The sequence below is a fragment of the Amphibalanus amphitrite genome, unplaced genomic scaffold (genome assembly GCF_019059575.1).
Source record: "Amphibalanus amphitrite isolate SeventyFive unplaced genomic scaffold, NRLGWU_Aamphi_draft 000029F_arrow, whole genome shotgun sequence".
NCBI classification, from domain to species: domain Eukaryota; kingdom Metazoa; phylum Arthropoda; class Thecostraca; order Balanomorpha; family Balanidae; genus Amphibalanus; species Amphibalanus amphitrite.
Genome location: NW_024881525.1, coordinates 634,668 through 650,163, shown reverse-complemented (window position 1 = coordinate 650,163; position 15,496 = coordinate 634,668). Strand labels below are relative to the sequence as shown.

The following is a 15,496-nucleotide window of genomic DNA, read 5'->3' as shown; positions in this document are numbered from 1 at the left end:
TTCCTCAGTGCCTGTATTTGGCGAAATTTCACAGTTTTGTTCACAAAAACTAAAACTTTTATCAGGGAAAACTTGTTTTAAATTGTACAGAGATACAGATGGAAGCGTAACCCGAGCAGTTTTTTGAAATTGGGAAATCTTTTTGAGGAGCATTCTCCTCTCCCGCAGTGTCTGAAGCAATTTTTATGATTCCGCCAGTGCTCATGTATGAGTAACTATGAATTTACAAGATAGATCACCATACTTATCTTGTAACTAAGTACGTACTACGTACCCTGCGTCGCATTCTAGTTCCAAATGTTATGAGCGTACCTAAGATCAGTCACGACGAGTTCGAAAAACATTTAACGTGTTACCTGATTAGCCATGTTCAATGTTCAATTGATAATTGCATTTGTCTTACATCTTAGAAAGACAAAAAGAATAACCAATATTTACATCATGTATTTGTCGTTCCATTTCAGCATTCCAGAGCGCGCTACCAGAAACTAGGATATAAAATGGTAAGAATTAGTATATATTTTACAGCAGAGGTGTACGTGATGTACATCAATACAAAGTCGTCAGTCGGCGGCGGTGGGTGTGCCGTCACCGAGCCGGTGCGGCACCTCTCGGCCGAGGTGCCGCCGGCCGCCCTACCGGGGCGCCACCTGCAACCACTGCCGCCCGGCAGCAGCTGCACGGCCGTTTTGATTGGTCGAATCGGGTGGGCGCGGCTGTGCGTGCTTGCAGGTCAGGTCGGGTCAGCTGCGTCGGCGGCGGCGCGGGCGGCACCGCGCCTCGGTCGGGGGAGAGCGACCCAGGCTCGGTCGGGCCGCCCGCCGCCGCCGCCAGCGACCAGGTCCAGCCGCCGGACCCCGGGCGAGTGGACCCTGACGCTCGCTCGCTCTCACTCGCTCACTCGCTCACTCTTGCTCTCCGCCAGTCCAAGTGAGCTCGGACCGCAGAGGATACACAACTCAACCAACGGCACAGTAGTGGGCGACATACAAAACCAACGGCCAACAAACCAACGAGAACCAACGGCCGGAGATCACGTAGGCATCTGTAGTCTTTAGTTTGGGTATATGTGAGTTTGAGCGCGCATCTGCGTCACAATATTAAAGCTATGACCTTCCTTCGGTGTGGGTCTGGTCAGTGTGGCACGCAGTGCAGCAGCTCGTCGCTCCCAGACTCCCTCTCTCTCACACACACTCCCAGACTCTCCCTCTCTCTCGCTCTCTCTCCGGGCGGGTGCAGGCCAGGCGGCTCGTCCGACCGCCGTCACAGAGGCGATCGGCCTAGCTGAACGCCGTCTCGGCCGGCTTTGAGGTGGGCGCGGGCGGCACGCTGACCAGCGAACTGGTGGCGAACAGTTTGTACCAGCCGATGGCAATGTTGGACAGGTCCAGGTCATCCAGCATGATCTGAGCCACACCCATGAAGATCTTCTTGCCCTCCATGCGGCCATAGTCGCCCCAGACTGTGACCTGGGGGAAAACTGGGTTTCAGAAACCAGAGAAAATCGACATGTGAGAGCCAGTTGTGGGATGTCTGTTGTTTGAGTATTGGTAGCTTCCTTTTGTAGAACATCTTGCCTAAGCCTTTGCAACTTCGCATCAAAATAATCTAAGCTATGTATGACCACTCATCCAGGCCGTATCGAGAGTGAGTCTCGTTAAAAAACAAGAGAGTGAGTTTAAAGAGAGTAAAATTATAAAGGCGTTAAAAAAACACTTGTGACCATAAGCGGTGAATAAAGCCGCAAACATGAAGCAGATTCAGCGAAGATGCGGCACGGCCCCGGCTAGCGCAAGCGGGCGAGACAGACTGAGCGGGACTAGGTAGACTGTGCCGCATTACACAGGCGCAATGCGGTACAGCCGCCGCGCCGGCTGCAGGCGGCTGCAGTCGGCCCAGTGCACAGCGTAGGGAACATTTCTCGACAGCGCCCAGTCTCTGGGCAGTCTGGGTTGGCTCTAGGACGAATTTTAGTCTGCTTAATGAGCATACTAATATCTTTCAACGTACCTGGAGCACACAGCCGGCGTATTTTTCTGTGAAGACCAGAGTTTGCTGGTAGAACGGGTCCAGCGTCCGCCGCGCCGTGGTAGTTTTGGCCTTGGATAGACACCGCTTGCCGTCCACCAGGTAAACTTTTACGTAAGGAGCTGTGGAGCGAAACAGCCGTGCTACAGCTCACTGTTCTTGGAATGATGAACGAGAAGCATGACTTTTAAAACCCTATTTGAATTTAAGTAATGCCTGCATAAAACACTTCGGGAAGCTTTGAAATTTCATCATCTCAATTTGCATAAAATAGCCAACAAATACTAAAAAGGCTTATTTTAAATGCAGAAGGTCCTACAAAATTACTCAGTCGCAAACGCTGAAACACCAGTTTATTGACGGAGGGTGTAGGTGGCGCTGCCAGCACCAGTCGGTTCCGTGGGTGGACCTGTGTGCCCGGCTCCTCCATCCCCAGCTCAGTACCCACCTGGAAGAACCCTGGAGCCGGGCCGGGCCTGGAGGTCGCGCGCTCTGATCACCTCCACCTCCAGGTTGCCCTTTCGGTCGCACATGGACAGCTGGATGTCGCCCAGGGACGGACTGGCCAGCATTTGGCGACCGACCAGCTGGCCTGTGGCGCACACGGAGAAGATAGCGAGTCAGCACAGCACATAGCGCCCAAAGCATTTCGGGACATGCACAGAACAGTACCGACAAAGCCATGACGCACCGATCTGGAGAGAACCCGTGCTAGCCGCTGCGTGGAAGTCTTTTAGCCTATTAGTGGCAGGCTCCTGGCAGGCCGCTATGGACGTTGTGACAGTTGGATCGAGCTCGTCTGTTGATCAAATTATCTCCTTCCTAAAAACTCCTAAATTGGCTGCCGGCTTCCGTTATATTATATGTGCTTCGTGTGCTGTTATAGACGTGATTCATCTTTTAACATTCTTTCGAAACGTCGGTATAACATACATAAACAATAAACATCAATTCGGCTAAAGCCGTTTTTTCTCCATCCCGTCCTACCGGCACCTTCTGTCCTTCACTTTCCCCTGATCTGCGCGTCTTACCTGGCCCGAGGCCCTCGATGAAGTCGGCAATGTGACCCTCTGGTACCCGCATACCGGGTACCAAGCTGGAACACCAGTCACATCACAGGTCACTGGTCAGAACAGCACGTGACGACTGCTGACCGGTCAAAGCACAGGTCAGAACAGTAAAGAACGTTCACTGAAACAGCCCGACCTCAGGCCAGAACGGCACAAGAGGTGAGCTAAAATACGTCAAGTCAGAAACGAGCAGGACACACATGAACCCAATCTTACGAAGGCAATCAGAAAAGGACACACTTCGAGTATCTGAGAGAAAATATATGTCTCAGATTTAACTAGCCTTGGCGCATGGTGGAAAATTAGGTTTGGTTTGTTTACCAAGCCAGTTAAAATGCAGGCTGATTTGTCCCATTGCTTTTCAAAACAGCTTTGTATGAACAAGTAAAATATTGTCTAAGGAAAAACGTGTCGTTAGAATAGATCAACTGAACTAACACATTTCTGAATCGTTTCACAAAGCATTAATCGTTGCTATCGTCATTGAGTTTAAATAACCAAAAGAGAAGGACTAGAAGGTATCGATAATTTTGATGTGCATGATGTCACAGAGCTTCGTTTCATTCCTGTCAAGCGGACAAAAAATAGCGATGCAGATACAGTCATCACGCCGCCTTGACTACTGAAGCCTTTCAACGACTAACTAGTCTCAACATATCTTGTAGCTACAAACTGACGAACAAAATGTCTAGAGTGCTTGCAACTATTCGACTGAACTCTTACACTGCATGCATGTTAATCACACGTTCTACGAAACGCATGAGGTGCCAACTGACAGATTCCCACTACCGTGCACACATACACAGCTCGTTTAGCCAGCTATCTGCCATTACCCGGGCCCGAAAGGGGCGATCTCTGTCGTAGAAGTAATGATGCTCTGCTGACTAGGCCCTTGCTTCTGACAAAACCTGCTGGAGTGGTGGACAAGTGCAGAGCGAGACGCGCTGCTTTACTAATAATGAGTATCGCATTTTTATAACCACTTTTTTGCATCCGAAGTACAGCATCTATTTCGGCGTTTTAAGCAAAGATTACCTACAATGTCAATATTATCCGTAGTATTTTGAGCTTGAAGAGTTTTACATGCTTAAACTTTACTCAACATCTCTGATTAAATAGGCATCTAAAAAATATGGTAGCCGGCTAATAAGCACCAGCAAACAATTGAAAGTTTTCCCCTCAACTGAACGTAGGGTCTGCTTACGACTATTGAACAATTTCCTTACGCTTCAAGATGTCCTGGATATGGAAATTTGGGTGGGTTCAGCGTAATCATCCGTTGTTCTGGGTTCAGCGTTAACGTTTAACGTTTAACGTGTTTCAACTTAAACGCATTAACGTTTTGAATTTTGAACATTAAAGTTAACAGAAGCAAAAATAGTTGCATAAATGGCAATATTAGTACATTAGGGGCAGTGTCATAAACGAATGAAAAAAAAAATAGTGGCCCCAGGCTAATTCACCAGGTCAGGTCAAGCTCACAAGCAAGTATTGCCAGTTGCCACCGATTGCACTTTTGATCAAACATCATGTGCCCAGGAAACAGATGTGATTGAGATAATGGTGTATCAACCCTAAACGTTTCGGATCGATATTAGGTCAGGTCAGGTCAGGTCAGGTCAGGTGAGCCAAAAAACGTCACTAATGTGCCTAACTGCCTATCCATGAAGCCCTGACTGCCACGGTGGTATCGGTGGTATCGCTAGTACCTATACCTAGGCACTAGCGCGTAATCGGTAGAAGAAATGAAAAATATGAAAATATCAAAACCGGCGTGTTGCTACTTTCGAGAAAAACCAAAAAAGGTAGGCATCCCATTTTAAACTCTCATGACCGCATGATGAAACTCTGATGCCCTTAACTCTGAGGTCGAATACCCCGAAATATGGGTTAATTGCTACAGCGACACTAGTTCATTTTTAGTGAGTGCCAACGCGCGATGAATGATGTATTTTTTGCCCGAAAACGGTAATTATTTATGTCAACCTCATATGACCTCAGGTGATCGAGCTTACCCCTGGGCCCAGCCATATTGAAATTTTAGCATGCTACAGCATTTTGGTTTGCAAATGCAAAAAAAAACATGATCGTGGCAAAATATTTTGTCAACACGCAGCAAGAGTATCATTACATGATACAACAGCCTGTGTGACTGCTGTACTGTCATAAGCGTCAACAAAACATTTTATTCGATGGGCGGATGGCATTTTAATGTGAAGCCGAGAAAAGTGCTGGGATAGAAGATAGTGGGATTGCATAAGCTGGAGAGCGAGGAATAGCAGTGGCTTGCTTTAGTAAATGAAAACATTCGAGGAGGCGTGTCTTTCATGACAAACAGCTGTGCTTTGAAAGTAAATCGGGGCACACACAGCAACTTATTTGATAAAATGCTTGGTTTGGCAACATCAAAGAGAATGTTCGATCAGCACGCGTCTCTGATTTAGACGCGTATCTCTAAGATAGAGTTCCAATGCAGCAACACAGACGCGGTCGATAGAGTTTGAGAGGCCACACCGTGCCGGTTCGGGTGAGAGGGGTGCGGGCCGGGGCAGAGGACAGGGCAGACAGAGGGAGGGAGGGAGGGAGGAGGCAGCGCGCGGACCTCACCTGCCGCCACCATCGCTACTGGCCGAATTGCTGGCGTCCGAATCGCGGGATCGCTGGCGCACCAGGCGGCCGCCGCCGGCAGACAGCGGCGGCGGAACCACCTCGTGCGAACGCTGAATGCCACTAGCGCTACGTTTCCTACTCACATCCGCTGCAAAATACAGAGGCCATGCATCAAAAGCGGCTCACTCGGGCTGGCTCGCCCTCCGTCTACCTACGATCGGACGACTAGGGGCCGGGACAGGCACCGGGCCGCCCGGCCACAGACAGACACACAAACAGCGCCGTCAGGGCGGCCGAGCTCGCGCTCTGGCGGGACCCGTACCGGGCCGATGTAGCACTGCTGACGTCAGAGCGGTCCGAGAGCTCCTCCAGCTCGCCGTCCGAGCTCTGCGAGCTCAGCTGTTTGTTCACCAGGTGCACCACCTCCTCGCTACGGTGCACCGTGAACGAGTTTTTGCCGCGTGAACCGAACTTGAGTCGCTTCTTACGCCCTGAGCGAAGCGGGGAGTCAGAGGGGGCTTGGCGCCGGCGGCCGGTCGCAACTGTGGATGGAGAGCTGTGTCTGGTTAGTGGTGGCGCAGCTCCGGTGCCAGTGGTGCACCTTTCCTGCTTACGAGCGTCAGAACGTCGGAACCTCCGCCGTCAGTTGTCCATTCTACATCTACGAACGTCCTGAGTCGACTCTTATCCAAACATGCACACACACATACACACAGTCAACGTCATCCGTCTGTCTAATCAAAACCACTCATGCAATCTCTAGACTGGTTGATAAACCTACGACCAAAGCATCGGGGGTCTAGTGAAGCGATGTGCGAGGGTTTGCCCTGGACCGTCCCTGCACTGCGGTGTGGGTGACAATCAGTCTCGCCCCCGAGAGCGGGAGGCTTGGTGGTCGTCTTCAGCGGACTACATCAGCTACCGAGGTCCATCAAAAGCAGGTGAAGGTGGCGAAGTGGCAGAGCAGGACGGTCAGGGAACTACAGACAGCGCCTCTCTATGCGGAAGAGAGGAACGTGAATGATTGGTCTGTCGAGGACAGGGCAACATCGAGTGCTCTCTAGGGCCGCGGGGGCAGTGGACGGGAGCCGGGCGGCGGACTCTATTGGCTCGCCGCCCTGGGCCGTGCAGGTCACCTGCGGTCGAGAGCTGGGACGTGGAGCTGCTCTTCTTGCCCATGCCGCCGGCGCCGGACGCCTTTCCCGGGGGCAGGAGGTCCCCGCGGCTGACGGCCGTGTCACTCAGGCTCTCTGCGCGCCCACAGACACACAGACGGCGCTGTCACTCGGCACAGACTCGCTGACCCTCACACGCGCGCACACACACTGCAGGCTGTCAGCCGGCGGGGCGGGGCGAGGCGGGCACGGGCAGGGACGGCCTCGGGACCCGCGGGAGCTGCTCTAGGGACCGCGGCCAGGCTGAGATAGCTGCCAGAGAAGCGCTACCGAGACCTACATCATGTTGCCTGGACGGCTGTGCCTGTGTCGAGACGTATTTACACGTGTACGCCGTATGGAGGCCGGCGAAGGTAGAGTCCCCAGAACGGTTCACTATGTCGGGTACCGTCAAGAAATGTACATATGTGCAATGCATGAATTCACAGTGTCACTTTGCATCATCACAGCCACAATCACCAGTGGTGAGATAAACGTATCAGCATCACAATGCACAGATTACATGTTAGTTGATTTGGTAAACTTTATAAATCGTAACTGAACATGCATAGGTGTACTTTATTATTCGTTAGTTTCTTATTTGTATGACTCTACCTTTTGAAACACAGATTGAGCGCTACCGAAAACGCCCTTTTAATTTGTGGTTGGACGTTTCCACTCCTGCATGATCAAAATAATTTTTGTCTCGGAAGTTTTTGCCAAAGTGAAAATGTGAAAAATCCCGAGCGTAAATTGAATGTCTGTGCATATCATGATTGACTACAAATGAAGCCATCGTTTAGGCTAGTGTTCCATTAGTTACGGGCTCCTATTGTTTCGTTTTGTCAGTGAAATAAAATGTGTTATGTTAAAGACATCGTTTGGATAAACACCTGACCCTCTGACGAAATTTTCCCTTCCAACACCAACACACACACATAAACACAAGCGTCGGCCGCCGTCTGGCGGCCGGGACTGACCTGTCTTTTCTGGCACGTCGGCTGAAGCGCTGCGTCCCAGGGCGGTCCGGCTGCCGGCGCCGCCGCCACGCTCGCTAGGGGAAGGGGAAACATCGTTACCTCCACTGTCGCCGTCGGCCGCGATGAAGTCCGACAGATCGAACAGGTCATCGTCTTTGAACGCGTCACCGAAGTCGTCCGACCCGCGCTTCACGACCGGCACTTTGGCGGCGGCACTGTTCACTGGGGCCGCCTTCGTCTCGGCGCCGCGCGCACTGACACTGTTCACCGTCGCCGACGAGCCACTGGCCGCGGCCGGCGGCGCGTCCGTCACTGCTGGTGCCCGCTCGCCGGCGGCGGCCGTCGCGCCGCGCGAGGAGCCGCCTCCTGCCGGCGCGTCGGACCGCGCGGCGCGCGCCCGGCCCGCCGGCGGCAGGGTGCGGCGCGGCTGCGGCGGCGGCGCCGTCCGGCTGGACGTGCCGCCGCTGCCAAACTCGGGCACCGAGCTGTACTGCCGCAGCGACTTCCGCCGCTCACGCTTGAAGTCGCGCTCCAGTCCGCGCTGTCGGGCCACTTGCTCGGTGGAGCCGCGGGCGCGCCGCTCGGCGGCCAGCGCGCCGTCCGTCTCCGGGTAGTCCCAGTGCGCCGAGCCGGGGCCGGGGCCGCGCCGGGCGCCGTCCAGCGACCTGCCCCGCGGGTATCGGCCCCCTGTGTGGTTAGACGCTGACGGGAGGTTGGACGGGGCGTGCGAAGAAAAGGAAGAATGCTGCCAAGCGGTGTGAGCCAACCTAAAAACGAGGAAGCAAAGAAAAGTCAGAAAGATGAGCATGGAGAGCGCGCACAAGTAACCGTGAGATAAGTGATAACATCAAGATGGGCTGGCAGAATTGACACCGATTCGTGCGAGGCACAGATAAAGAGGGACTTGATGAGAAGCCATTCAAGCCTGCTACAAAGTGTCAACCACTACCGGATTGTGAAGGTGAGCCCTCCCCTCCCACACGAACCCCATAGCGTCGCGCTCGCTCGCTGCCGCTGCCCCCTCCGCCCGGCGCGTCCGTTAACCCACGGTGAAGACACGCACGGAGCCACAACACCAACAGTGGACACAGTTGGGCTGGGTCACAGCGAGACAGAGAGACAGCGAGAAAGAGAAGAGGCGCAGCGCTCCGGCCGTCCCAGGTATACCTGCTCTTGCGCGTGCCGAGTGGCTGCTCGCTCTGGCTGCTGAAGGCACTGGTGTCGCTCTCCCGGTCGCTGGCGCTGTCCTGCTCGTTCTCGGGCGAGAAGAAGCTGCCGCGCCTGCCGAGCGCGCGCCGCGCCGTGCGCTCGGCGCCGGCCCCCGCCAGCTCCGAGTCCGAGATGGCGTAGTGGCGACTCTGGCGCGCCGGGCCGCCGCCGCCCCCGCCGCCACCGGCCTGCTGTAACCGGAGCAGCTGGCGCGCGCGGGTCTCCACATCAGCCGGCTGGTGGACGATGAAGAAGGGATGAAGAAGGGTTACAGATCATAGCGGTAGGGACTCCACCAGTCAGGTCACACGATGAATCTGATAAAGTGGCTAGATTGAGTCTGATGAAGGCTCAAACGTTACCATAGCAGAATACCACGTTTGCTCATCAGAAGGCAGATTGAAAACTTTAAGTGGCTCCGCCTGAAATAATTCGCATCTTTTTTAGCTTTGACAATTGAATACTAGCATCAATGGCCGATATGACTCGGAGTTTGCTGCTAGCTTCGTCTAGATCACGCATCTCGGGCAGTTGGGCGCTCTGTCCCGGCCAAAGAGCGTCTGTTCCGCTCACCAGGTGATCTCTGCCGAAGGTGCGAGCGGTGGGGAGCTGCGGCAGCTGGCGCTTCTTGGGACTGCTGCCGACCGACTCCAGGTGACTGTGGTGGGACGGTTCCAGCTGATAGGACCGGCTCGGCAGCCTGCCGGCGGCGGAAGGGCGCACAACACTTCAGCCAGCGCGGTAAGTATGTACAAGACGCAGGGACAGGTGAAGGCGCTACACACTGAACTGCTTATTCTTCCGCTCGCGAAATGCATCTATGCAAGTTCTGTTGACCTTCTAGCTAGATCGCAGCGCAGTAGACGCGAGCTTTTCCTGTCTGAACAAACCTCCGTCACTTCTGCGTCGCCATCGATCGCTTCTAAAATTAGCTAACGAAATTAAACCCGGAGAAACCACAAAATGCCGGAATCCGCAGAATAGCCCAAGTTAGCGCTAAGGCGCCTCTGTAAGTAAGACCCGGGCCTGGGCCACGAGCCGCTGGTGGTCGCGTTGAGAGCTCTGACCCCGGGCTGGGGAAGTTGGCTCACCGTTTGGGCGGAGACATGCTGCGCTCGCGGTCCGAGAGGCCGGAGCTGGTGTAGGGCGCGGCCGAGTGAGAGCGACTCCGCCCGTCCGCGTACGGCACCGGCTCCTGCGGTCACAGCCACAGGTCACAGGTCACAGGTCACAGGTCACAGGTCAGAGACTACGAACGCCATGCGTTTCGGGTAATAAGTCATAGGTCATAGGTTTCGGGTCAAAGGTCGCAGGTCACAGACCATGGGCCGAAACATTCAGTCTCTTTTTTTCTCTCTCTCTCTCTCTCACTCTCTCTCTCTCTCTCTCTCTCCCTCTCACCTGTCGTCCGGCGCCGCGCTGATAGAGCATCTCGTCTCGCGTGACGACAGTGCCGGAGCGGGCGCGGTGTCCACCGGCGGCGCCGAAGTCGCGGCGCGTTGACCGCTCGCCGCGCTCCGAGACCGGCGGGCTGCACGAGCTGCTGTCGGCGCCGGCGCCGCGCCGACACTCGTCCACGTCGACGTCGGAAGTGTCGCTCTCAGAGAGGCGCGACGTGGTACTCGGAGGGGACAGGTGGTCCGTAGAGGCGGTCGTCGACGCCCGGTCAAAGTCTATATACATGCCGTGCCGCTGCAGGGTGGGAAGAAGACACAAAGTTATGCTCGAGAACAATAGCCTTTTGAGAAATAAATTTCTCCTAGCTCTGAAATCATCAACGTAATTCCCCAATATTTGTCTATAATGAGCGACGAAACGTCAACTCTATCTCAATTCCCAAACCCACACCCCGGACCTTTAACCCGCAGTCGTCGTACCGTGTGCAGGTTGAAATCCTCGGGTATGGTGAGCGGGAACCACTCTGGCTCATTGCGCAGCGGGTGCGTGCCCAGCTCGACGAGCACCTCGCCGAGGAAGTCGTTGCACCCGAACCGGTCGTAGTCCCAGACGGTGATCTCTAGGTGCCGGCTATGCAGCTCCGAGCGCCGGATCGTCGAGTAGATCAGCGACTGACCCCAGCGTGGCTCGAGCGTGTTGGCGAGCGTCTTGGTGCGCCGCTTCGATTTTTCACTGGACGGAGGTGTAAGGGTGGCGAGGGTTACTAAGGCAATGATGATTTTAATTTCAATATTGGCATATATGGATTCATGACACACGTAGGTAAGCAGTGCTTATGAATTCGTTGTAAGCAAAACTTAAAACATCATCGCCAGCTTTTGTTCAAGCAAATAATTAAGGTAATAAATCGTAGGTGGCACCGTGGCTACTCAATGAACAGAAAGTTCTCCAAATATACAATGGGGAACGGCCGAGGGAAGGAACAGTCTGACTGGCAAAAAAGGAAGAGAAGGTGGCCGTGGCAGAAACAGCTTGGGCACCGGCACCGGCGGCACCAGCGGAACCGACACCGGCACCACCGGCACCACTGGCACCACCGGCGGCGGCTCCTCGGCCGTCTCCGCCTGCTCCGTCGGTGCCGTCGCGTCGGCCCCGCTCCTTCGGCGGGCGGCCAGCAATATCGACCCGTATGCATGTTTCAGCCGGAGCCGCGGCCGCCTGGCCGCCATCAGAGGCCCGAGCCACCACCACCGGCACGGCGCCGCGGTAGAGGGGCCGCATTTGGAGCCGCCGGCCCGATTGGCATACATAAACGAGATACTATGTAGTGTCTATGACGAATGATCAGGATGAAGAGAAAGGGTGTCACCACCTCTTGAGATGTGCAAACGAAGCTCCAGTCCCTGACTCACCTGCGGTCGGGCAGGAGGAAAACCTTGGCGTACGGGTTCCTCAGGTGACCCGATTCTCTCGGCACCAGGTCGACGGCACAGAGGAGGGTGACGATCAGTTTCAGCGTCCTCGAGTCATACCACAGTTTGGCCTGCCGATAGACCGGGAGGGTGTTACACGTACGTACGTGATTCGCAGTCCTCATATATAAACTTCCGTCGGGCCAACATGAATGTGTGCCAGGGAAATGTAAGAAATGCTAAGAAGAGAGAGAGAGAGAGAGAGAGAGAGAGAGAGAGAGAGAGAGAGAGAGAGAGAGAGAGAGAGAGAGAGAGAGAGAGAGAGAGAGAGAGAGAGAGAGGAGAGGAGAGAGAGAGAGAGGGGCGAGACAGATGGCTATTTTGTTAAACGTTGTATGTTTTAAATTCCCGCCCGCTACAGGCTTACATCACTTGTTTCGATAGCTTGGGTTGTATGTGTGTTTGGACAAGCGTCACTGCCAGAAGTAGTCGCTTACGCCTTGTGATACGCTTACGCTTACGTCTGTTGGGTTTTATGTGCCATTTATGTGTTGTAACTATTGTAGTAGTTACCTAAATGCACCGAGCGGGCTCAACTATAATGTACATATGTTCCTCGTGAAACTGCATCTGATAGTCACCTTTGTGTTTTTAACGGAGACCAGCGCACACATTCGACCTCAACTGACCTGACCTTGGCCTGAACTTCATCCAACGAAGATCCATATCACTAATTTAGCATCCCATAGCCCATTGAGTCCTATGAGTAGGATGACCAATTAAACATATGTCGCACAAGGTCATGCCTATTCAATAGCTCGTCTTTGGTGACCTGACCTGACCTGATCTGACCTTGACCTTAACCCTCGCCGGCACAGGCCATTTTGAGCCCTTCGACGGCACCAAGGGAGTTGGTACGACCCCCCTCGCGTTTGGCCCCTGATGGAGCTAGCACACCGTTCCGTGCTTCTATCCTCAGGATACTGAAATCCTTCTCCTCCACGCCGCAACCCCCCTCCGGACTGGACAGGCAACTTTATCTCATGCGGGCTGCTCCCTTGGAGCGGCACCGCTGCTCCCGAGGGAGCGCACCCCGTAGCCGGGTGCAGTGAGTGCCTTGGGGCTGGGTGGCCTGTCCTCTGGACGGGCTCAGCCCCGGCGACTCACTAGGGTGCCTGCCCAGACCAATGTCTCCCCCTACATATATCCTATCATCCTCCCGGCTCTGAAATGGTCTCATTGGACCGAAAGGGCCTAACCCCCCAAAAAAAAAATGGAGCTAGAGCTTCGAGGAAAAAACGAGAGCGTGTTGCCCGTCACGAGAGGAAGCCAATGATACCCAACTTTAAGGTCCTAGATCATCGATTGACCTTCCAGGTTAGGTCAATGACCCAAAAATCGGGAATATCGGGACCTGTTAGAAAGTCGTAAAGTGTGGCTGCTAAGGGGTTTTCCGGGATGCTGATCACGAATATCGTGTTAGTTTTGATCACAGACGATGTCGTTAAGCGTTTAGACCAGGTCGGGTCAGGTCAGGTCAGGTCAACCAGTAGGGGTCGTGACGGGTATTCGTAGTACCTGTCATCCGCCTCTGACAGCTTCGTAACATGTTACGAATGCACCAAAACTACTTGGTAAATGTTCAAATGGTTGCTTAATTCGACTTCAGCTCCAAAAACTAGCCTAGAAACATGTAAAACTCGAAAAAGTGAACCGAGGTCACCAAAGGTCAATGACCTGACCTGATCTTCAGGTGACCTTGACACCCACCCTAATGCATGGGAGCAACATCAAATCACATGTTTGAACGTTTGAAACCACGAAAAGCTTGCAAACGCGCGACTAATGCGAGCCGACATACGCCGAATCGCGATTCCGGCCAAACATGGTCTCGGAAAAGAGGTCACAGTTTAAAGGTCATTCGGGTCAGGGTCATGAAATTTTCAGGGCAGGTGTAAAATTAATCAATGCGAGGGTTCTAAAAGTTTCGTTGCGATCGGTCGCTTTTTTTCGCGAGTTATTCGCGAAAAACCTTAGGGGAGGGTTGCATCAACCCCCTATGCCGGCGAGGGTTAAACTTTATATGGCAAGAATTTGGTCATGGTGGCTTTAGAACGTTTTCTTGGCACCCAATCTAAGTTCATTTCCGCTAACTAGGCTCTAAAGCAAGAAATGTAGAAAACTGCAGTTTTTACTGTTGGCCTGACTTTGCCTGACCTAACGGCTACTCAAGCATAAAAATGTGCTCAAATGGTTGTAAGGAGCTTTCGATTGCTCTTTACCACGGTTTTCTACAGCCATTCGTTTGAAAGTTAGACAGGGGGCAGAAAAAGCCTATTCACTCAGCGAGGCGCGTTCGGCTAAATGGCGAAGAAGTCTACCATTTCATACACTCAGCAACGCGAAGCTGCACACGTAGGTTTTGCACTTTTGTCCCCATAAGTATTTTTCGTAAGATAATTTGTGATAAGGAGTGTGAGAAAAACCGGGTCTTTGTGTTGAGATCAAGCGGCTAGACTAACCCTTCAGCACGGTCTGACCAAAGGACCGATCCATCACAAGAGCCTTCGCTGGGAGTCCCATTCAGTCGTCCGGTCCTGTTCAGCAGCCAGTTGCTGACATTGCTCACTGGTGAGGATTGTCACCGCTAGCGACCGTTCACGATCTTTTTCGTGTGTGATCTGCAGTCTACGGTTCACAGCCTTTCAGTTGCAGTAAGGCACATATGACTCTCTTCGAACACCCGCTCATATGACAATATCATCGTCCAAACTGTCATGCGTATTGCAATATGCATTTACCGTCATCTGACTCACACTCCAGACATTATTGCTTCCTACCCACACCATACACTTCACTCGAAGTTAAGTTCACTTTTCACTCCAATCCCAATCCAGTCCATTGCGATCTCGACGCCTCCTCCTCCCCTCCCGGTTCGACTCCATCCCCACCGCTGCCGCAATCGATTTCTAATTGTGTCACTGTGACGGCAGCACAGCCCTCCCCTGCGGACGGGTGACCCGCTCCCCACCCCGCGCCTCCCCTCCCCACCCTGCGCCGCCCCTCCCCTCCGGAGGGCGTCAATATGCGGGGGGGGGGGGGTGCTGCAGCCGCCGCCGCAGGGCGTAGTCACGTGACCAGCCCACTGCGGCGTCGGTGGTGCCCCTCCCCCTCCCCCTCCCCCCGCGCCCCGCCGGTACAGATTCAGATGTCCGCAGTGGCTCTCCGTATTCGTCGCCGGGCGGCATAGAACGAGGTCAGTGGTGCAGACGGGAGCACCCACGCACTGCAGGACGCTCTGCCAGTACCTCCCCCTCTTCCTGCTGGCTCCCCCTCTCTCGGCCCCGCCCACCCAGAGACCAGCGCCCAGCGGAGCCCGGCAGACCCAGCGGTAAATTCCTCTTTATGTAGCGCAATGTCTCCGCGAAGTGAGGAAACTTATTAATGCTGCCTGCTGGTAGGTAGGTATAGCTGCAGCTGCGGCTGATTCATTCATCAGTCATCAAGCCTGATCTGCGCTGTCCACGCCAGTTTGCTCTTACAAAATTATTGGTAGAATGGTGCCTGTCATTATCTGGAATGAATCGCATTAGTCGCATTTTGGCGGCAATTTTCTCTTCAGCCTGTACTTTTCT

The 15,496-nt window shown here is 53.8% G+C and overlaps 1 protein-coding gene across 8 annotated transcripts in view; it reads right to left on the bottom strand.

The window, feature by feature from the left end:
• Positions 1–496: 496 nt before the first annotated feature.
• LOC122366249 (regulating synaptic membrane exocytosis protein 2-like) overlaps positions 497–15,496 on the bottom strand; it is a 65,281-nt gene continuing 50,281 nt past the window's right edge. For 2 of the 8 annotated variants that reach the window (XM_043338293.1, XM_043338259.1), the window contains exons 8-20: positions 11,862–11,992; positions 10,929–11,181; positions 10,453–10,743; positions 10,143–10,246; positions 9,625–9,751; positions 9,010–9,287; positions 7,843–8,609; positions 6,845–6,958; positions 6,031–6,199; positions 3,060–3,124; positions 2,477–2,620; positions 2,011–2,150; positions 497–1,469 (exon numbers count right to left, since the gene is read on the bottom strand). In XM_043338293.1, the coding sequence (XP_043194228.1) occupies positions 1,281–1,469; positions 2,011–2,150; positions 2,477–2,620; positions 3,060–3,124; positions 6,031–6,199; positions 6,845–6,958; positions 7,843–8,609; positions 9,010–9,287; positions 9,625–9,751; positions 10,143–10,246; positions 10,453–10,743; positions 10,929–11,181; positions 11,862–11,992 (2,772 nt within the window). In that variant the 3' untranslated portion in view covers positions 497–1,280. Of the gene's footprint in view, positions 1,470–2,010; positions 2,151–2,476; positions 2,621–3,059; positions 3,125–5,705; positions 5,857–6,030; positions 6,200–6,844; positions 6,959–7,842; positions 8,610–9,009; positions 9,288–9,624; positions 9,752–10,142; positions 10,247–10,452; positions 10,744–10,928; positions 11,182–11,861; positions 11,993–15,496 lie in introns of all 8 variants that reach the window. The other 6 variants (XM_043338266.1, XM_043338303.1, XM_043338275.1 and 3 more) reach the window with 6 other exon arrangements.